General features: G+C 41.5%; 1 protein-coding gene across 2 annotated transcripts in view; it reads left to right on the top strand.

Moving 5' to 3' along the window:
• Positions 1-23812, top strand: part of LOC111859774 (neuronal migration protein doublecortin-like) — a 41297-nt gene that overhangs the window by 15403 nt on the left and 2082 nt on the right. For both annotated transcript variants that reach the window (XM_023842756.2, XM_023842755.2), the window contains exons 4-6: positions 18068-18170; positions 20869-20922; positions 21508-21600. In XM_023842756.2, the coding sequence (XP_023698524.2) occupies positions 18068-18170; positions 20869-20922; positions 21508-21600 (250 nt within the window). The remainder of the gene's footprint in view (positions 1-18067; positions 18171-20868; positions 20923-21507; positions 21601-23812) is intronic.

The raw sequence follows: 23812 nt of genomic DNA, 5'->3' as shown, positions 1-23812 counted from the left end.
TCTACCTGAAAAAAACACCTGAATAATGGCTTCAACAATAGAACCCAATGACATCAAACTGAAAACAATAATCCCTTTGATCCTTGAAATCTTTAGTCTCAATATGTCAATAACACAGACAATATGTCTGTGGCTGTATACTGTATAGCATGTAGCTTTCTCTGGACTACTACTGATACATTACTGATGAAAACTGAATTTAGGGCTTTGTTAGCCCTGATCTGTTACTTTTGAATCATTTATCACTGTTTTTATATACCTATCCAGCCACAAAGTCAACCCCCATGTGAAGACATTGAGTACTTTTATGAACACATTTTAAATAGGCATTTTCTAAGACTCAGTACTGGACACTTTAATTTATGAATGTGGAAGGATTATTTTAAATGGGAGGGCCAGCAGCAATAACACTCAAGTGATTATATTAGTGTATGACAGTGAAAACAAGGATATCTATGGCGATTTAAGGTAGTAAACCTTTGCAACATTGCTAATAGCAGTATCCTGCCCAAATAATGACATACAACATACATACAGATTATGTACAATGTAATTGTAGGGATTTGGACAAGCAACACAGCAGCTTGGTGGGGGATTCTCTAGTGCTGGGTGGCAACAGCCCATTTGGGGTCGACAGTGAGGATAAAGGGGTGGGGGGGCACACAATTTATTTGAAAAGAGCAGAAAAACAATACTATATTGGTTAAGCTGGGGCTGGGCGGTATCCTGTATCGAATTTTTTATGATATATCAATATTTTTTTCAAAACCAGATACAGGATGACACAATACCATTAATATCGACTTCATTTAAGATTTTTAATAGAAACCAATAGTATTCCTTCCTGGGTGAAAACAGGTGCGAAAGCTTTGGTTGTGATGTTACACAGAATCCCAGAATTCACAGTTAAAATCATTCAGTTATCAGTTGGAGGGGAAAGGCAAGGAATCATTGTTATTTGGTTCATTTCGGTTCACAACATTATTAAAAACATCGCAATTTTTTTTATTTTCGTAATCGTTTTATTTTGTTGAAGGCTAATATCTTAAAATGAGGATCTTTTTAGTTTTTAAGCACATGTTTAATGGTTGTCAAGCTTCTGGTTTTAGAGCTGTTTGCCAAATAGGTTTTAGATTAGATGTTTTTTTTGCTCATTCACCTTCTGCTTTAAGAGCAATATCATAAACTTATTGAAAAGAGTGGTAATGGACAGTGGAGCGAAACGTTGTTTGAATCATGATGAAAAGAAATTACATTTTTTGACAGTGTAGCCAAATGAAAATGTTTATAATAATAATTACTAGCAATTTTTGTCATTAGTGCAGAATTCATACAAGAGAAATAATATCATAACCAGTATCCTTGGATAAAAGAGGTCGAGAGCCACTGTTCTGCTGGAATGAATTATACTCCACAAAACAAATTTCTCCACTTGACTGAACCATTATTGGGGCACCTTGAGATATTGCCTAGACATAGTCAAGGTTGATGTTTGCCTCTTCTGATTGTATAGTAAGACACCATGTTCCTCGTGGTTCCTTATATACTTTGTTGGGTTGTAATCCAGTCCTCCTCACTTCATCCTCTTCTGGGTACTGCCATAACTGATCATACTTTACTCAGCATTGGTCAGTTAACGATAAGGAATTAATAAGGCAAGAGGTGTCTCTATGCAGTCTGAAGGTGGAGAGTATTATACGCTCAGGCATTTCAGGGCTCTTACAAAGCTTATATTCAGCTGTCATTGAAAGGAAAAGGCTTACAGCCTTTGTGACATGCTGTGTTTTGATCTTCCCTGCTATTGATTAATCATCATTTGGTTCCTTCAATGATGGACACAGCAGCGACTGTAGAATCGTTGTGATTGGTTTAAATATAACTTGTCAGAGTTTTATTCTGTGTGATTTTCATGGGTTACGTAATTTACACTTTTGTTGTCAATTTTCAAAGAGTGTTACAGCAAGATTTGAAGCAATGGTTTGTTTTTAGTTGCAATCCACTTCATTAACTTCAGTTGTACCTTCTGGTCTGGCTTTGTATTACGCAAGAAAGTGTAGTGGTTATATATTATAAAACTGGCAGTATATCACATTTTCTCACAGGCATTCTTACCATCTGTCGCTGAAATAAAAAGAGATGCTCTTGTAGACTTGGAATATTGGTTTAACTGGGATGAGTTACAGTGCAGTTGAGAGTCACAAGTAAATCATTATTTCATCATCACCTTCATGAGTAGAAAAACAACGTATTACAATGTATCAATGACAGTCTCATTATATCAAATCCGAGGGTATTCTTGAGGAGTTGCTCTGGTTTTTAATGAATCTGGACTATATCTAAGGTAATCCAAGTAATGCCAAGTGCTCAAGGTGCAGGGACAGATTCTGGTACAGGTTTAGCCCCCTGGGACAGCGATGAATCATCAGGTTGCTTTTTATGGTCGTCCAGAGTGGATGCCATTATTTAGCACACAGTCAATGACAGGATGAAAGCTCTGGCTTCCTTTGATGTCAATGGCGACCTGAGCTTACATGAATAATGCCCAATAGAGAGGATTGTCAAAACGAGTTCATTCTTTTTAGGCTCATCAATGCCATGGTAGATAGGTTTTCAGGATCTAAGAATCATACAAAAAGAATTATAAAAACAAGCTTTAAATAGACACTAAAAAGCTATTTATAATGGCCTTCTTAACTGATGAAACAAAACTGTAATCAAGAAAAAGGGTGATATCCTACATTGAGTTTAGTTGTACGATGAAGAAATTCTTCATTTATATGTTCTTGTTCATTGCATATTAACTTGTATAGTGAAACTGCTGATCAGATGCTGATTTTGAAAGGATGATTCCTCTTACTCAGTTGAGGGAAGAGCTGTGTTACATGCAGCTGTATCATGTGACAGATTTGCGACAAAGTCCATTCATTTATCTCCCAAAGGGTTAATCCTGGTCAGGTTCACAGGCAGCTTTGGGCACCAGGCTGGGGCACATCCTGGGCAAGATACCAGTCCAACAGAGAGCACATAAGTTCACACGCCAACAATAGTACTGTACAGACAATTTAGAGATTCTTTGGTTTTCACATATGCCCTCATGCTATCCTGCACACATACAGTACTGTGAAAAAGTCCTACGCAGTCAAAAAAATGTCTTCATGTTGATGTAAAACTATGATGTTATGTCTGTCAGAGTGTGTCTGCTGAGCCATTTCCAAACCTCTCCTAAGTCACCCCAGGATTTGCAGCAACTGTCCAATACCCTAGTGTATTTTTTGACTTGACCACTACCCCACCTCGACTGGCTAATCAATACCTCATTAATTTCTTTACAAATCCAGCTAATTACCTAATTGATCTGGTGGAGAAATTTAACGAACTCACGGTGCAGTGCCCCTGAGGAGAGGTTTGGGAACTGGGTGCTCATCAAACCATCCAACAAGATATTAGCAACTTATAGGAGACCAGAAGAAACTTAATGATCCAACAGCGGTATGATTACGCTGCGGGTGATGGGATTCAAACCAGCAACCTCCTAGAAACAGGACAATGCAGCATTTAATAGGTGCAAAACCAAAAGGCACTTCCCTATATTGACTTTACCCCTCTACAGAGTTTGCCGTGGTAAGTTTGAAAATGACCATAATTTGACCTTGAACCCTTAATCTTTTCAACGTGAAATGCAAACATGCACGGATGTTTTCACTTAAAAGGCCGTTTGTTTTACAGACTATTCACAGTACTTGCCAAACTGCTTAAACTTCAAACCAGCTTTTCATTGAAATGGACACGCTTGAGACCCGTTTAAATGGGCTGCATCCTTGTGTCATCTCTGTTGCCTTCTGATCTTGCCAGGTAGCTGTGAGTCATCAGTTTCTCACGTATAATTGTGACATAAAATTATTGTGCATTTATAACACACTTGCACGACTTACTGTTATGATTATGTCAACACGAATATTAATATCTGGAAACTCTAGATATGAGATAGAGATGATATGAGATTTAATTGCTGAGTATTTTGACTAGGTTAATACATACATTGATCATCCATAACATTAAAACCACTGAAGGCGATGTGAATAGCATTGATTATCTCATTACTATGGCATCTGTCATGGGTGCCAATATATATTAGGCAAGGTTGTTCTTGAAGTTGATGTGTTGGAAGCAGGGCAAATGGGCAAGTGTGAGGACCTGAGAGACTTTGACAAGGACCAAATTGTGATGGGTAGACTAGATACAAACATTTCCTAAAATGCCGGTCTTGTAGGATGTACCTGGAATACAAAAGTGGTCTGAGGAAGGCAGACCAGTGGAGGCAGTGTGATACTCTGGGCAGTGTTCTGCTGGGAGACCTTGGGTCCTGGCATTTGTGTGGATGTTACTTTGTCACGTGCCACCAACCTAAACATTGTTGCAGAGTGAGTAACACTAACTGCGATCGAGCATCTGTGGGACCTGCTGGACAAATAAGGTCGATCCGTGGAGACCCCACCGTGCAACTAACAGGATCGGCTGCTAACATCTTGGTGCCAGATAGCACAGGAGACCTTCCAAGGTCTTGTGGAGTCCATGTCTTGATGGGTCAGAGCTGTTTTGGCAGCACGAGGGGGACCAACACAATATTAGACAGGTGGTTTTAATGTTATGGCTGATCCGTGTAAATGAGTAGTGGATCCCAGTCTGTATTGCCGAATATCTGTGTTTCCTCTTTTTACTTGGTGCTGCCCAACACCAGCGAATGCCCCCTCCCCCTCCCCCTTCCCCATTTACACCCTTCCAGTGACCTTGCAGCTCACACTCTGCAGCTCACACCCTGCAGCTCACACCCTGCAGCTCACACCCTGCAGCTCACACTCTGCAGCTCACACTCTGCAGCTCACACTCAGCCTGCTGTTCCTCAAATGCCGACTCCGCATTTCTGGGTCTGTGCCTTCGCCCCTGTGCAGGCTTGCTATTGCAGAGAGAATCTTAATGTCGATCCCCCCCCCCCCCCCCCCCACCTCCCCAGTTCTGCAGTGCACCTTATCTCCCCGCTCCTTTCTGACGGCTGGTGTGACTGGTTGCTAGGAGACTGCATCCGCAGCTCAAAGGGAGTCCAGCTGGGGTTGGGTCGGTCTGTCCGCCACCACTTCCTGGAAATGGTGTGTGTGCGTATATTTTTGATTTGCTGTAATTACCTACATCAATAACTTCTATTCTCCATATTGTCAGTCTTTCACCATTTACTTGTGCATATTCGTGTGGATTCACGGAAATGTGCCTGGCATATTAAGCTATCCGTGATGATCTTTGAGATGCCTTCAGTATTGATTTTGTTCTCTGAGTTTGGCTATTCTTCATGCAGTGTTATTTGTGTTTGTCAGGGGGCCGAAGGCAGCAGATGTGCTTCTCTGCTAAACAATTTCCGCCGTGTGATTTAGTTGGTATTGCGTATGCAGGGTAAACACCTGAAGGGAGACCTTGTACCCATGGCCGCTGGTAGCCAGCCAGCTTGCAGATATTATTCCAGGTCCATGCTGAGCCCATGCTGACTGTACTCCTCCCATTGGCAGAAGAAGGACACTTATTTGGGCTATCAGGGGCTGTCAGTCATATTTGCCCACTGAACCATGAGCTACTACGGGAGATTCAGTGTCCAATCAGAGATGGTCCTTTTGGTGACTGACATGTTCATTTGGAAAACGGTGCACTTTGTGACAGAATGAATCCATCCGCCTATACATCCACCCATTCACCATTTTTTGTGATGACTTGTCTACTGCGAGGTTGCAGCAGTGGAGGTTCCAGACTATTTCAGCGGGGGGGGGGGGGGGGGGGGGGGGGGGGGGTTTGTGCACTGGGAACAGTTGTCCTGTTAGGGGAGCCAGATGCAATTGACCTTAATGTCCTCTGACTCTTACTTACACTAGATTGCCAGCGTTAAGAATGAAAAAACAATTTTGAAAAATGATGTTATTTATGCCTGGCTTTGCAGTCACATTTTACAGATTTTACAAATATTTAGCTCATTAGGGTAGATCTAATCCTGTAGAATTCCTTGGCCTATATCCAACCATGGAGAACAACCATTTGACTGAATGTCTCCCATGAGATGGCCACCCATACCATTATGGATCACCCCGAGTTGATATCTCTGAATAAGTATGAAAGATGATTCAGTTCTGTGGTAATTTTTATGATATTTAGCAGCTCTCCAGCTAAGTGTCCGACAATCCATCTCCATGAACCTCAACCACGTCAATGTCCCATTGTGATTTTTGAGACTGTTCTCTGTCACAAGTTAGATTATGTTGCATTTTTTGTGGTTGACGCACCTGCAGCTCAAGCACCGGATCTGTCCTCTTTGGAACTCTGTTGGTTGCCTTATATCTCTTTGAAAATATATCAAAGTTCTCATTGTCAGACTTATTTTACAGGCTATTGCTGGTGCTATTGGGCATCTAACCCAATACGACTCACCTTTGTAGCTGCGCCTGTAATTGTGATTTACTTACTTCAAAGTTAAAGTCCTTTTCACATGTTTCTGTTATTGTGTCCTCACCCTCTCTTAGCTTGAATTTTGAATTGAACTGAATTGATCAATTCAATTCAATTCAATTCAACTGAACTAACATTTAGTTCTGGTGATAAAATGTATAATCTTGAGTTACCAGTGTCCCTTACCTGCCACTCACCCCCTCCCCACAGGTAGTACTGAGTGAACAGGGTCTGACACAAAATGGATGGAATGCCAATAATGTGTCCCCATAGCCAAATATATTACTTTTGATGATCTGGTTGTTTCCATGGTGATGGCCAGCTGCAAAGACCCTGAGCCAACCGCAGTTGTTTTGGAGCAGGTGTGTGACATCGGCTTCCATTCAGCAGCCACTGCTTCCAACAAGCTCCACAGGCTGTGAGTGTATTTGACTGCTATCCATGTGATCTTTCCCAAAGCAATTTGAATAAATCCTTGTGTTTTTTCATATTTTAATGGCAAAAACTTCAAAAACTTGATGTTGGAAAAAGCCTCTGATAAATCCTTTTGTCCATGTTTCTGTCCCTCAGGCTTCCGTTCTTGGCCATTTCCATCTGACTGTGGGTCATATTAAATAAAGTATAAAATCCTCCCAGCCATCGGTGTAACACCTGCGTGAAGTTATTTCCTTTGGTCCAGTAAATGTTAAACTCGATTTTTAAATCTTTAATTTTTCGTTTAATGTTATGCTTGCAAATTCAAAAGAAAGTTTCTACCTTGTAAAAAGAAAGGAAACACAAGTTCATGAAGTTGCATTATAAAAGGAAAACACCTTTGAGCAGCCTCTGAGAATGTGTACTGCATACAATCAGAATTTTTGGCGCATAAATCCTCAGCAATGATGTCACCCATCTATCCACCTTCCATCGGCTTTTCCTGGACACGGCCGCCGGAGGCTTGGACCCTATTCCAGGCAGCAAAGGGCACCACGTGCAGGGGTTTGGCTTGGAGGAGATGCCTGCCTATCACAGGGCACACATGCATGTTCAATTTAGAGATGGCAGTCAGCCTAAATGCATGCAAGGAAATTCTGCATGTCAATGGGAAGAACCATACACACACACACACACACACACACACACACAGTAGAGGTCATATTCAATGCACCAACACCAAAAAAACTTTCATTTTCTGACTCAAAGGCAGAGGGCCAGTTATATATATATATTCTTATAATATACAGCATGGGAATCATGCAGTAAGGCTTCCATAAGCTTTCATTTTATCTCCCTGTACCTGTTTTCTCTGTGCGCTTGTAGTACCAAGGTCCATGGCTTCCTATCTGCTTGTTCTATATCTGTGAGTCAACAGGCTGCAGTGCCTGCTTTGTTTATTCTGCATCAATTTGCATGATTTCTTCTGGGTCAAAACTGATTGAGTCGGAGGATTCGTTTACTCACTGAATCGTACGGTTGGTTGGCCAATGAATAAACTCACAGGTCTGATCAGCATACCGTTAAATGTTTGCTCGATGCAGTTCTCACTGTGGTTGACCACTGTGATTGACTCTGAAGGATTGGGAACCTTCTGCATCGTAGCTGCATGACGATCAGGCAGTGTTCAGTTTGTAATCACATGACTCCATGACATCACTTATCAAGTCAGCTTCGATTTAAATTACAACATGATTGTTTGAGGTTCTTATTGACAAACTTACAGAACAGATAGAACATGAGAACTTTTGTGTGGCTTCTCATCTGTAATTTTATATATTGCATTTATTTTGAATGTGCTTTATCCAAAGGACCATGCAGTTGAGAAAACAGGGTTATCCAGTCTCTGGAGCAATTAGGGTTAAAGGCCTCGCTCCTGGGTCCAGTGGTGGAATTACTCTGCTGACCACAGGTTTTGAACCAGTGATCTTCTGATCATGGGCGCAGCACGGAAGCCACACATTGCCCCCATTAATAGCGGCAGCAATTGTTGGCAGTCGCACATTTCTGTATGCAGAGACAACTGCTTTAGTAGAGTGCCGGTGAAAGTAGAAACTGGGAACATTTGCAGTTGTCCAGGAATTTTACGCACAACGTGAAGTATGACTGGAATTTGAAAACTGGCATGTTAAGATATCGTGGAACATTCACTAATCTCTCAACTGGCCTCTGCTGGAAAGACTTTCTGAACTGGGCTTTTAAATTACTGCATATATAATCTTCTGATTAACCATATTAATCCCATAATTAGATATTATACATTGTCCACATGGCCTAGGGCTAACTGTGTTTGAATTGAATGGAAATTAACCTTAGCAATTTCAAAATATTCTGTAACTTGTGGAGTGGGGAAGAAATTCTATAACCAAATTCATAAAATGCCATGATTCATTTTACATGTGGGATACCAAAGAGGTAAATATACAGAAGTGCTCTTGCAGAAGAATTCTGAGATGAAAGTTGTAACTTCATCACAGCCTTGTAAATATCCTAGATAAAGTAAACCTAATCTAATCTAAACCTAAGATAATCTTTCACATGCTGACAGTGTTATATGTTGAGTGATAAGGATCAAAATGACCAGTATTAACCACTGAATGAGATTCATTTGAAAATATGAATCATTAAATGAGTCTCTGCTATTTCTGGAAACTGTTTCTGCTGCACGCTAATGCTCTGCTGTACATCCTGTGCTCAATGTGGCATTTCCATGTCCTAATTTATGTAAATCGAGTTTAGTAATTATTTAGTATTTATAATCTACTAGTAATTAATTATGGATGTGGTATGTTAAGGATTTTAAGTAACTGAAATAGCTTAAGTAAACCTAATAAATATTTCTTATAATTTTATATTTGTAGTCGTTATGTGGAATGTCTTCAAATCTCAGGGGTGTTAACACTTTGTGTTTTGATTTGGGATGATGGTTACGACTCATTTAAAGACTGCACACCTCTGAAATGGAAAAACCCACATGCAAAGAAATAGCATTTCATCGGATTACAACATCTACAATTGTCTTTATTAAATTAAGGAACATCCTGGGACTTTGCGTGTTAGCCACTAAGCTGAGTTATATTTAGAATTAATAGGTTCGTTTTTTACATGCAGACTTCTTAATACAGTCAGTGCATCAATGTATTTAGAATTTTCTGTTGGATTTTTAATGTGTCTGGGGTTGAGATTAATGGTGATGATTCTATGATCCTACTCTGCTGTATCACAGCTGAACGTCATGTACATGGATGTCGGTTTTCCAGTAATGGGCACGTGGAAACTTTTCTTTTGCCATGGGAATGAAAGTTTTAGACTGTAGACTTGACTATAAGTGGCCGTTGATGATTTGGAAGGTTGTAGACCTGACTGTCTTTAGGAAATTGCCAGAACAGAATTCTGTGGAACTTGCGAGTCCGATTTTGCCTGCATATAACATTCTCGATTTTTGATGACATGTGATGCATGTGTCCATTTTACTTTGGCTAAAACTTATATGCAACATTTACCTCCATTTATTTATTACCTTTCAGATTTTAAGTCAATCAATAATGCATTAATCTGTAATCTGTAAAGTGTTTTCTTTGGGTTCATTACCTTAGAATTTGATTAGTTATCCAAAAAATAACTGAATGGTCTTATTTGGCTGCACAACAGCAGAGGCTAATGGCTCACAATGACTGACAATAATCACACACATACAGATTCTGTGAACCACAACCCAAAACGTAGCTGTGTTCTAATGGCCAGATGATGACAAATTAGCTAAAATTATGTATTGGTTTGATTTCCTTATATTTCTTTTGCCATTTAGAGTGCCAAAAAAATCATCTGGACTTCATTCCCTAAGAAACTTTGGCTGTATGGATTATTGTTTCATTCTTCACTGTATTTGTATTTGCATTCAAAGATTTTTATAAAATAGTTTTAAGACGTTTTTTTCACATTGTGGGGACCAAATATTACCACAATACAATATATACATGACCACACACGTACATACATATGTATATATAGTTAATTCATATTCAACATTAGCACTAAAGAATACCACTTCTGAACACAACTTCTGAGTCACAAACTAGGCCTGTTCATTAGCTAATTGTACAGCTAACTGCCCAGATGAATGAAACATTGATGAAATACCGCCTTCTACTTCAAAGTACCTTGGCATGTATTTTACTCGTGTCTGGAATGGCAGTGAAGGGGTGCGTCGGCATTCTCCTTCCACTAGAAATTCCATCATTTGGTATTTCGTCGACGGTGGTGGAAATCGCTGTCTCAGGCAGCGCTCCAGAGCCTCCCGGTTGGGCTGAGATCCGGTGACTCAGATGGCCATGAAATGAGGCTGACATTGTTTTAATGCCCGTCAGACCGTTCAGATGCAGAGCTCGCAATGGGTGCGAAGAGTCGGCATGGGCGATCGTGTAAATTATCACAGGGTTTCACCCATTTGCTTAGAGCGTCGTTTTTTAATGTAGCAAAGGAATTTAGGATGTTATTGGTACGCTGAGATAGAGGACAGGACAGCTTGGAAAGCCGTGTCATAGGAATGGAATGAGAGTTTAGCCTCTTTTACGGATGACAGGTACGGCTCTGCCTTTTCACTTCAAGCCAAGAGAGTGCCAGCTGATAATCTTTGTATGAAGCAGAAAAAACCTTTGGGAATAATATTAGCACCCTGTACTGCACTATTAAAAATTGCTTGACTGTGTGTGTTGTTTTTGAGCCCTTCATCACAATGTGGACATGGGCATACTGGAATATACACACATATCAGTGACTCAGTGGGTGGTAGCTGTCTGTGTGTGTGTAGCTGTCTGTGTGTGCGTGTGTGTAGCTGTCTGTGTGTGTGTAGCTGTCTGTGTGTGCGTGTGTGTAGCTGTCTGTGTGTGTGTAGCTGTCTGTGTGTGCGTGTGTGTAGCTGTCTGTGTGTGTGTAGCTGTCTGTGTGTGCGTGTGTGTAGGTGTCTGTGTGTGTGTAGCTGTCTGTGTGTGTGTAGCTGTCTGTGTGTGTGTAGCTGTCTGTGTGTGTGTAGCTGTCTGTGTGTGCGTGTGTGTAGCTGTCTGTGTGTGTGTAGCTGTCTGTGTGTGCGTGTGTGTAGCTGTCTGTGTGTGTGTAGCTGTCTGTGTGTGCGTGTGTGTAGCTGTCTGTGTGTGTGTAGCTGTCTGTGTGTGCGTGTGTGTAGCTGTCTGTGTGTGTGTAGCTGTCTGTGTGTGCGTGTGTGTAGGTGTCTGTGTGTGTGTCTGTATGCGTATGCAGTGGACGTTTTCTCTCCGTGTTGCACAGGCCTTCTCTGGGTACTCTGGCTTCCTCCCACGTACCATCGACAAGCAGCCAGGCTAACTGGTGTCACTACATTGCCTGTGCTGTGTGTCTGTGTGTGTGTGGTCCATATATCCAAATGTCCCCACAATGTTATAAAAACCAGTTATTTTGACATTGTGGGGACCATTTTTTCGGTCCCCACAAGGGGAAATTCAATTTTATAAAAAATCTGTGACTGCGATCATAAAACGAAAAATGCCAAATTTCTTATATTTCGTTTAGTTACTTATGGTTAAGGTTAGGGCTGGGTAGGCGTTTAGGTCGTCATGTTGGGATTAGGGTTTTTGCCCATAGAAATGAACGGAGAGTCCCCACAAAGATACAGTACGAGTACAGGTCTGTGTGTGTGTGTGTGTGTGTGTGTGTGCTGGACTGTGACCTGTCCAGGCTTTAGCAAGCCTTGTGCCCTATGCCGCCAGGGAGAGGTTCCAACTCGACCCCCCCCCAGGCTGACCCCGTACTGGATAAATGGCTGGGAGAGAGATGGATGGCTGGCCATGGTGCATTCATTCTTTCCCAAATTAATTACTTTGCTGAATCTCTGAAGTACCTACTTACTGCTTTAGTATTTAGATCTTTCTCCAAGTGCTGCCTTTCCTAAATTTACATTGTTTGTCCTGCTACTTAGGCTGAATAATAATCTCCATACCTTTATATGCAAAATATACAATATACAATATAGGGCTAAAGCGATTTGTTGGCACCCTATAGGGAGACTAAGAAATAGGTTATATGTGCATCATATATGTGCGTTAACACATAAGGTAAGCAGGATGCAAAATCATCACTCCCAAAATAAATGCTTAAAGACCCAGGAACAGTGACTCTCTTCAGCTTTGAAATAGTGAAAAGAATTACATCAGATCAGAACATCTATGACATCATCTATGACATCACTTTTTTGTTCGTTATGTGATATCTTGTGTCTACTCATAAGAATTCTATAGGGTATTATTTTTTTTTTATTTGTCATCGTCTGTATTCTACCTACTTGTATAACTAAGCATCTTTCAGTGACTTTGTGATATTGCAGAAAAACGGAAGAAGCTTTTAATATTAATTTTTATAATTCTTTTTTGTAATGTTGAACATTTATAAAGACTTCACCTTCGCTTTTCTTGCACCTCATAGTTATTTTCTGAAGTTACACATTTAGACAGATATGATTTACACCAAAGTGGTATATGTTTGTCACAGGCCCTCTACTGCCTTATATATTTCAGCCTGCTTTTCTGAAGTCACGTACTTTCAGTTTTGACCTGTCTAAATGCCCCTTACTGGTTATTTGGGAAAACAAAGGTGATTAGTGCACACTTCTGGTAAGAGTCTTGCAAATTCTCTTTGAAAGGAATTATTCTCCATTTCAGGAATATCTCATTCATACATTCTCTACCATTTATGTATTCCCTATTGATGTACCATTTGGTGTTAAAGTATCCTAGTTAATTTTGGGTTAGATTACAATCGCCCATTTTCTGTATATTAATCAGAGAATCAGAATCAAATGAATTATATTCAAAGAGAGAAATGTTTCTTTTTCTGCTTGTCCTTTTGTGTTTCTTCTTTAGTTGGATTCCTATTGATGCTATTCTGCTCTTCAGCCTGAGGTCCTGCTCCCCATGTTACAAAGTAGCCATCAGGCCCTCAGTAATACCAGCACAGCCTTTCTGCCGCATTAGCTACCCGCCATTCATTTTGGTACAAAGGAAACTGTAGGCCAATGGATGCCATATTCACTGCTAAAACAAAAGCATGGTTTACTATGCATATGTACTAGTGTTTCTGGAAGAATCTATATGGCTGTATTAAATGCAGAGACGCTGCTTTTGGGTCGTGGGATCGGTCCGGCGCTGTAACTCGTGAGGAGGCCTTGAATCGCTTAGCAGTAATGCAGTATCTGTCAAGGGCCAGGTGGCAGGTGGGCCGGACAGCTGGCAAGGCAGGGATCGGGTTTTGGTTCTGTGGCCGGGTTTGGGGGGGGGAGGGGGTGGGGAATATGGCAGTGGGGGCGTGGGAGAAAGGACACCAGGGAGCTGACGGCTGGCATTCACACATGCAGGACAGCCGTGGCTGCACGTTCCTCCGAGGCTACAGCATACAGTATCCTCCGCAGCACACAGATCCAGCTGTACTTAGCATCGCTGACACCCCCTGCTGGCGTTAACTGTGAAGTGCGTGGAAGACGGCAGTAAACTGCTCAAAGCTTTCTTAAATTACTTAAAACCTGTGATTGCACAGCCAAATTTAGCATTTGTAGTCCTTCCAAATGGCTTGCTTCCCTTGCTTTTTCCAGAACTCTTTGTATTCGTCCATTGTCTCCCCTGCCTTGGCCAGTTATTTGGCCCAGTTCGACGCCTGAAAGGTACGCGGTTCCTCAAAAATTGTGCCAGCCAGGATTCTGGTAGCCCAGTAATCTTTGTGCCTAGAGTTCAGCTCTGGCGTTGACAGGATGTTTTATGCAGCCTGTTTAATAGTTTTCCTATGGAATATTCATTTGTATATTTCCACTCCACAAGTAGTTTTTCCGGGGGTCATGGTGAATAATGCTGTATGTGGTGGAATGCACGCTGAACGTGACACAAAAAATAAATACATATTTAATTGATGAGAGGCACCTGTCCATCTAAACAGCACGTCTAGGAATCGTGGGTGGAAAGAGCACAGGGAAACAGGGACAGAGACGATGATTTCATTTGCAGTCTAGCTGCATGTCCAGTGTGCTGCCAAATCCAGATAAAATATGACTAAGATTATTCTGTATGATATACACAGTCTCTTTGCAGGATAGTACTCATTCCAGCTTTCCCCCCCACTTTCTCCCCCCCCCCCCGCCTTCTTCCCAGTATCTTAGCTTCTGAGTGACACTGGCCCACAGCTGTGTCACTAGGGCTTTCCCCTTCCTCTTTAAAATGACCGAGTTCTTTCCACATTTCAGGTACGGTGCTCTCAGTCCTGTCTCTACGGCCAGGAGTTTGTACTCGCATTCCTCACGGATACACGTCTGTGCGTCAGGCTCTCTGCCTACTGCCCGTTTGCGTTGCAGCACCGTTACCACCTGGGCCGTCCCTTGCAGAGATCTGCATGGTACGTGGTGACGTGCAGTCGCAGGCTGGCTGCCATTTTTAATGCTCTAATTACTGCCTGTAAAAGCCAGGAGGACAAAACTCCCGTCCTCATCCTGACGTATGGAAATATCTGACGCATGGAAACGGTGGAATGAAATCTCTGCCAGCGACAAGGACCCTAAGGAGAAAAAGAGTGAGCATAAGAGTGTGCGTTAGCGTCTACGCTATGAGGCCCCCTCCGCATGCTAATCCCCCACACCTGCGATTCCCTGTCTGCTAATGAAAGCAAGACTAATCGCTTTCAGTTTTTCCAGAGTGCTGAAGTTTGCTAGGATTACCGAGGCTGGTGGCAGCAATGAGATGCTCCCGTCGCTTTCAGGTTAACAGATGTTTTTTTTCCATGATTTTCTTTTTATCTGACAGGCACAGTGAAAGCTAAGAGACTGAATCAGCAGACCTGCACCGACTAATAGTACAGAATATGGCAGTTATATGTCATCATAGCTGGCGTTCATACATTTAATCCTGCCAATTAATCAATGTACTTCATATTTACAGAGTAAAACAAGATTAGCACAGCAGATAAAAAGAGAAAACCAGTCACAGAAGCAAAAATCAAATATATGAATATATATATATATATATGTGAATGCCAATTTTCTTGAATAAAATGTTTTCAAACATAAATGATAAAAAATTCAGATGGAAAAGGACTCTTCCATCTCTCGGTTTGTATCAGAATTGACATTTTGCTTTGTGGAATATGTGTGGTTTCATCTATATGAAAATCAATTAATAGTTACGGGTCTTACTTTCTTTCCCTAACTGCAGCTCTTCATGACCTGCTCACGCTCCAAAACGATGCCTCTAGTAACAGTGTCTGTTCCGGATGGCAGGACTCAGTGGCTGGCTAAATGTCTTTTTTTTTTTACCATGTTTGTTTCCACAGTGATACTTTGTCTCGCCATGCGCTCTCATAGTGGAGAGGTCAGGTTATAGTGGCTTTTAGAAAGTGAACTCAACATGGCATCACTGTTATCATAATGAGAATGACTTCCTAAAATCACGTCTTCATTTTGTTTCAACGTGGCAATGTCCTTTACATAAAACCACTCCTAACTTTTGAGTCACAAATATAGGAAATATTCAAAAGAGGATATTTTAATGATATCATTAAATGCAACCAAAGTGAATGTATATATATAAAATATATATCAAAAATAATATTATGGCACTACCTCACACATTTATCTAAAGTAACTTACAGTGGAGGAAGGAGTTACAATTTATGTGCATAACTTGGGATTTGAACCCACAACCTTTGCACTATAAGCATAATGCGCTGCTATAGGAGCTATGTCATGAAGCGTCACCACAGAGCCGCATCTGTTGAGGTTCCAAAGCTAACCACTGCTGCAGTCTCACTGCGAGCGAGACCTACTGCGTCAGGATAATCCAGAAGCAGCCGATTAATCAGGTCTAATGGTGGAAATCAGTCTCCATGCAAGGATTTCCTATGTGCTTTCTATGGTTTTGCCTGTTATTTCATTTGTTTAAATAAAAAATAATTACAGGGATGTAATAAAAGTGAAGAAAAAACCAAATAACCATTAGTGTATAAGTCAAGCAGCAAGCTTTATTTAATGACAAACACAATGTCAGGATTAGCCCTAATGTTATGGATTACATGGGCATGTACATTTAGATGGGCGTCAAACTAGACATCAATGGTGAACCATGATTCAAGATTCAAGAACTGAATTGCTACCTTTCAATTTCAGTTGGAGTTCTAGTGGACACCTTAATACACATCCAGCGGCCCATGGCTAGCTGAATCAATGGGATCTGCTAAATCGGGTTACCGTATCTGACACATAGTGCCATTATTATTGCTTATCCGTTTCTGTAGCTCTGTTTCTGGCAGCGGCTGATTATCTCAGTGTATCAAGCAGTTATACCCAGCCTCAGCTAAGGTCAGCTGAGTGACCATCACACATCCGGTTAATAATTGCCAGCCAAGTTCTTAACATTGAATTACATTCTGAAGATGGCGATTATTACTTGCATTATTATTTAGGACATGAGTCACTCATATGCAATCCATCAGTGCAACTCATTGTTTACAGCAATTACACAGAATAATAACAAATTGATCATCATAGAAATATCTGTCAGTCCTAATGGATTCTGTGGACCTGCTTTGTCGTCAGATCAATTAATGAACAGCAGCAATGGAATTATAAAGTTTTTTTTGGTGAAGAGTGTTGTATCCTCTGAGGGGTGCATAATGTAAAGTAAAGGAGTCAGAGGCCGAAGTACACAGAACGTCGCAACTTTATTACGTCACTGCTCAGTACAGAGCTGCATTCCCGACGGCTTTCCCACTAAAAGGGCAACTGAACCCAGAGGGGTGGGTGCGCACACATGCACCCAGTTCAAGCCCCGCCTATACACTTTACATATTCCTGACCAGATGACCACCGGACTCATGGAATTTGTAGTCTCATCGCTATATATCTCCATATTCACATAAATACACAAGAACGTGACTTGAAGCATCTCATCACCACAGCATTAGCATGGCCTCAAATCACTCACTACCTAGGGGCTGGGTACTTGTGAACAGTTGGCGGGTCCTGGATTAGGCCTTGGCAGCCGGAAAAGGGGACGAGCAGCCTGAACCCGTTGCTAATTATAGTCATTTGTTTTCTGGCCCTCTTTGCGATTGCGGGATTAAAGGAGTGGGGAGTAGCACACATGCTAAGCATCACCAAAACCAAAGTAGCAGGTTTAGCTGCTCGGCGATGCAGTTGTGGGAATATTTGTTTTGTGGATCACATCCATCAGCATTGCAGTTATACTGTATAATATTGGAAAACACACTTGTAATTACCCACAGAATTGGGATTTTCAAACCAATGCTGCTGTGATTAGCCAGTCTCCAAAATTTGCAAAGTAATAGTGACATCCACATTGTTTGTTGAATTTAGTGGAATCAAAATCTTAGATTATTGTGACCCTTTGAAATGAATTATTGATGACAATTTACTTTTTTGTCGAACAGGAAGTGGGTTGAATGCAATATAAGTCATTGTTTTTCTTTTAACATTTATTTTTATTGTGTCATAATGCATTCAGTTTTATTACAGATTCATGGCTCGTCTGGATTGGTGTCCCACGTCATTGGCTGTGTCACCTAAACCTATTATGCTCTCTGCCATGCACAGGTCACTTGCCTCCAGGACTTCTTCGGTGATGATGATGTCTTTATTGCTTGCGGTCCAGAGAAGTTTCGATACGCTCAAGATGACTTCTCATTGGATGAGAACGGTAGGGCAGTAATATTCTCTGCTTGACTTTGGCCATACTTTCTATGTCTTCCTGTTCTCTATAAAATGTGTATCGTGTTCTGATATTGTTTTTATTTAATTTGGATTTACTGTACTTCAGTACTTTCCTGGTACTTAATAACCCTTAACAAAATCACTGCATCGCTTCTAAAAGCAAGCTGTATTTCTGGATGTGTTTTTTCATCAAAGTCACGGAAAATGTGATTTGTAGTAATATACATCAGACATATTTACTGTAGCCATGACTTAATATTTACAGCACAGAACAGTTTTTATCTTTTAAATATCAATGCTTCCATGACAACCTATTCGGTTCAGGGGTATGGTGTTTTTCAAACATACCCATAATAAGTTTATTCTATTATGACGAAGCTACAATATACTGTGCACTGTATGCTCTGTTTGCGTTATGTATCTTCATAACAAATAACAGCAGATACCAGTTTCAGTTTCAGACGTACTGGTTCTGTATTACATTTGCCTGGATGGAATGACCACTAAATGATAGATTTTGACGTGTGGAACACAAGTCAGGGGATGCTGGTCTGTCACGGCAAAACGTGCCGGATCCAAAAAAATCCATAAGTGACATAAATCCATATGTTTTTGTGAAGTCCTGACCTCGGCCAGCAAACCGTGCAGCCTGCTGCCTTCTGCTTTCCACAGCCAGTGCGCCACAAACACGTTATTTCTCCAAGTAAATGTTTCTTTTGTCGCTTCTTATTAAATGGCCAGAATGCAATTAAACTGAATGTACACACTCACGTCATCAGATTACATTGCTGCGGCACCCCCCCATGCTCCTTTTAAAAAAAGGCTCAGCACAGTGGGGCAATTAACCTCTTTCTTAAGGCCTCACACAGTCCTCTAAGGATTTAATCTGATTTTTGGTGCAGCAGAGATGTTACAGCAGTGCCATTTTGCAGTCAGGGGCAGAAATTCCCTTATTTCCTTACAGGGTGAAGCCCCCCCGCCCCCACAAGCTTTAACATTCATCAGTTTTATTAATATTATTTTAAATATATGTGCTTTGATACTGCTTTATAGATTTTCTTTGTTTCGTTAGGGAGTCTCATAACTCAGGTGGAGTATGTTTACACATACTGGAGCGTGGCAAGTCAGCAATTAGCATTAGGGGCGCTGCAGAGGTCCCAATATGGCAGCGTTACAGTGGCTTGCATATATATATATAGCAGTCTGTTATAGCAGCTACACTGTTTGTTAAATTGCGACAACCAACAAAGGACATGAGCTTCTGCCCCAATCCTCCTTGTTTGCGTGTTCTGCATGCTTTTGAAATCTCACATTTGTTTTTATGAAAAAACCTTTATAACTCTGCTGAGTACGCCTTAGGGCCCCTGGGGGGAGCGCACCCTTTTGCAGGGGAGGAAAAACACAGCTATTAGCCTCCTTGGAGGAACAGCCCCCGGAAAATAAGACTAAAGGGTGCAGGTTTGTGTCCATGGCCTATTAGAGAAGTGGTTTGCAATCTTCTATACCGGTGACATGGTGTTTTTCTCTTGTAACACGTGCCGCGTTCCATCATATCTAAGCCATATGGCCTGAAATACTTCTGCAGTTTCACAGCACTACAAAACACAGATATAAAGTATAACACGGTATTACACAAACCGTGATCTTGAGATGTGCTGACTCTGACATACTCATTACGCAGGCGCACTCATTATTACTGTGTTTGCATTCAAGAAGACCTAAATCGATGTGCATCTGTACAGACACGATGTTCAGAAACCATTTTGTACAAATTAGAGCAGCCATTAGTGAAGCTGAATGGTTTTTAAAAAAATCAGCCAGGCACAGATAACAAAGATGGTACGATCCAGACCCCTAGCCACCCCTCATCTACATCCCAATTATTTAAGTGTGTCTTCCTGTATCGGATTATTCTACTTTAGCGTGAGGGTCTGTTTCTTTTGTTTGTGTGTGTCGGAGAGGGATAGTGTGGTTTTATTGTGCGTCTTGATGAAATAAAGCAGCTGCTCTCGCGGTCACGTTGTCATGTCTGGGAGGAATGAGAAGCAGAGACCCAGCACTCATTTGGGTAACAGAGATGCAGGTCATTGTACTTGGATCTGGGGGGCTGCATTCCAGCGTATCTTTCGCAAGACCTTAGACTAATATTTAAATGGGCACATTTCTGAATGTTGTTGCACATCGACTGGATGCTTCAGTTCTGCAAACATCTTGCACATACCACAGCCTAGTTCTCCAGGTTAAACAACCCCATGATACCAGCACTATTAACTAAAAATTGCCTTTGCTTTACTATAATGTCTAGTCTGTTTTACTTATTGTTAGCTTTAGACCCATAATCTCTTGTTTATACTATAGCTAACATCTGTACTGTTTGTACAAGAACTCTTTTGATTGGCCAGAGCCAGGCTTGACACAAATACAGGAAGTCCTCAGTTTTTTTTATCTTGGATATGGACAGTGGGCCAAATTCCAAGACAATCCCAGAAAATACGGTGTATGAGGCAACCTCAGAATGTACCAATAATACTGAAATTCACTACCCCATTAAATACGTTCATGGGCTAATTAAAGTAACTTCTAACCACCTGCTTTGATGAAGTCCAGATATTTGCCTTCTCAGTGGAAAATGACCCCGTGAATTGTATATTGATCACCGTAACAGTCTGAATCCTTCCTTGCAGCACACTTTCCACCTGGAGCCAAATCCAAATCAGCCCATGGAAGTTTTAATCAAGGTTGGTTGCATTCAGAAAACTGTGAAGTCTATGTGTCAGTGTGCCTGGTTGTGCTGGTGTGCATTTGTGTTTGTGTGTGGGTGTGTGTTTGCAGGTTTGTTTGATTCTGCATGACTTTTACAACACACATGTCTGAAGTAATACAACCACATGGTTCAAGAATCAATCATGCACAATAACTTGCTAGATGGCATAGTGCAAAACAACGGAAGTGCTAATTAGTGATAGATACAGTCATGGATGCCTTAAAGGGAGGAGAGTTAAGACGATTCCAAGGGCCCCTGAGTGACAGGAGCCCTAAAATATTTGGAAAGTAATGGGTTGGGGGCCCAATATGATATGCAATATGCTTTCATGGGGCGCAAAATCTCTCGGGGCACCCCTGGATACAGTAGATGCAGATTTGGTAAACTCATTGAAAGGTTGGCTTTAGTAGAACTAAATGGTTAAAAGTTTCCTATAGCTATTTAAAGCATTAATAGAAGAAATACTCATAAACTATGAATGGCATGTATTAATAACAGAACAAAGTGTTCTCAATGGGCTAACAGAGGCGCCCTTCTGTGTCTGCGTTTGCCTTCACAGAGTGCAGAGCCATGAAGTCGATCCCTAAAAGCAGCTCACAGAAGACCAAGAGCCCAGGCCCTTCTCGTCGCACCAAGTCCCCCGTCGAATCCAGTGAGACACTTAATAACTGATTCACTCATGATTCATGTGCCACCAGAAAACGGATCCCTTCCTGTTCATTCACCCACATAAATATACAGTTTTCCTGTCAGACCTGGAACTAGAGAAACATTTCTCAGCCATGTCCATTTTTTGAGCAATATCACGCTTTCCAGCTGATTTTCTTGTAGTTTTATGTTACTGCCATTTTTATGCATTCTGTATTAACCTTGTTTCCCCCCCCCCCCCGTGCCCTGTGGATCGGGCTTTATGGGTGTGGTTTCATGTTATATGCTTATATGTAAATCCAACAAACCATTTCCAGCAACATCCTTTCAATGGAGAGGGCCGTCCAGCGCTCCCTACAGGCACAAAATTGTACTACTAGTGGCATATCTGTATTATAAATTCCATTAATTTACTTGACACACTTAGGTAGGTCTGCTTATGTGATTGGTATGACATTACATGCGTGCTGTTAGCGTTCAGGGACGGGTGCATGCGTACGTAAGCCTGAATCGTGATTTCCGGTACAGGATATATACACAAGGTGCGGCATGGCTACTGTCAATATGTCGGAAATCCAAGAGGAACACGTGAATTCCTGAAATTCTGAGATTATTTATTGTGCATAGCATACTTTAGCATATGTTCTTTGGTACATCTTGAGACATTCTTTGTCCCGCCTCCCGTTTAGTTTCCAGACTTCCACTGCAAGCATTAGGTGCGCGTGCAGTCACGCGCGAGGGCTAAGCACCAAATCACGAATGCGCCGATAGTCACCCGCTTTGAGCTCCTGCGCACGCTGAGGATCTGATAAGGTCTCTGCACAGATATTCACTTTGGTGATTAAGTTGCACCTGCTACATTGTTCCCGACACACAGGACACAAATGACAATAGTGTTTCGAGGGCATGAGGATCAGCCTCAGCAGCTGTTAGACGAGACGAACAAGGGACCAGGACTCAATGAAGACACACTCCTGACGGGCAGCTTCTCAAACTGGGCCCAAGATGCCTAAGATTCTGAATGGGCCCTCTAAGAATACAAACATTTGCAGACCATTCAAAGCGCTTTCTTGAGCTGAAGTAGGCAAAGCCACACTGATGTTTCTTCTGCGTTTCAGTATTCAGTAGAAGCTGCAAATCTGCCTCCACAGTTCAGACTCAGCCCTGCATTTTGCCCTCTTCACACCAACAGTAACGTCCTCATTCCTGATGAGTAGATGCTCGCACCAGAAAAGCATGCAGCTGTGTCCAATACAGGCAGGCCATGCTGCAGATGTCCATCTGCCTTCAAAGGGATAGTAATGTTTAAACCCAGTGCGGCCCTAACCTCAGAGGCTGAATAGGCGGTAAATCGATGTGGAGTGAAAGGTCTCCTCTGTTTCCTGTAAATGGGCAAAATATACTAGGACTCTCTGTGATTTGTGCTTCACTTAAGATTAAGATTAATCCCCATGCACCGGAGTTTAGTGGATTTCGGCATAGCAGTGCCCATTCTGCACGTATGCCGATTCGCTTCCTGGTGAAGGCTTCCATCCAAGGTAGCTTACGTGGACGGCAATTTACCGGACAATAATATTTAATTTACAAAACTAATTTTCCCAGAGAGCGACTTAGGTGAAGTACCTTCTTCAAGCACCTTGCGGAGGAGCCAATAGTGACAGCCCTCCTTTTCGTTCAGGTCTCAAATCCCAGAGATGAAAGAAATGAGGCTTCGAAAGCTGCCGCAGCTGGGTGAGCCCTCAGTCCCAGTCTGATTAGCGCGATCCTGTCTGGTGACTTTATTGCCTTGAAATGGGTGAGAGCAGGCAGTCAGTGCCATCATGCTGTAATCTCAGTCTCACTGGGTTTTGGGCTCTCAGATCTCCCATCACTACCCTAAACTGCTATGCAAGTTTATCCTGTTTGTAATCGGAAACTTTCAGAGCTAAATTGCCCCGTGGTGATTTCAAACTTACTCTTCTCATTACTATTGTTTTGCTGGTTCTGTTGATTTATATTTACTTTTATTGTTGATTTCTTTTCACAATAAAGAATCATATTTTACAATTATTGCGTTCTCATATTTACTGTACTTTACGTTTTGTTTCTTGTTATAAATTTCCATACATTTTAAAGTTGTGCATATCTGAAGGCTTATCAAATATCTGAATGCTTGAATGATCTCCAGAGATTGCACTACTGCAGGTTTGTATGTGATATTTTTAATGCCATTATTA

This window comes from Paramormyrops kingsleyae, chromosome 10, assembly GCF_048594095.1.
Source record: "Paramormyrops kingsleyae isolate MSU_618 chromosome 10, PKINGS_0.4, whole genome shotgun sequence".
Taxonomy (NCBI): domain Eukaryota; kingdom Metazoa; phylum Chordata; class Actinopteri; order Osteoglossiformes; family Mormyridae; genus Paramormyrops; species Paramormyrops kingsleyae.
The sequence above is the reverse complement of the archived record's forward strand: the minus strand, read 5'-3'. Positions and strand labels throughout refer to the sequence as shown.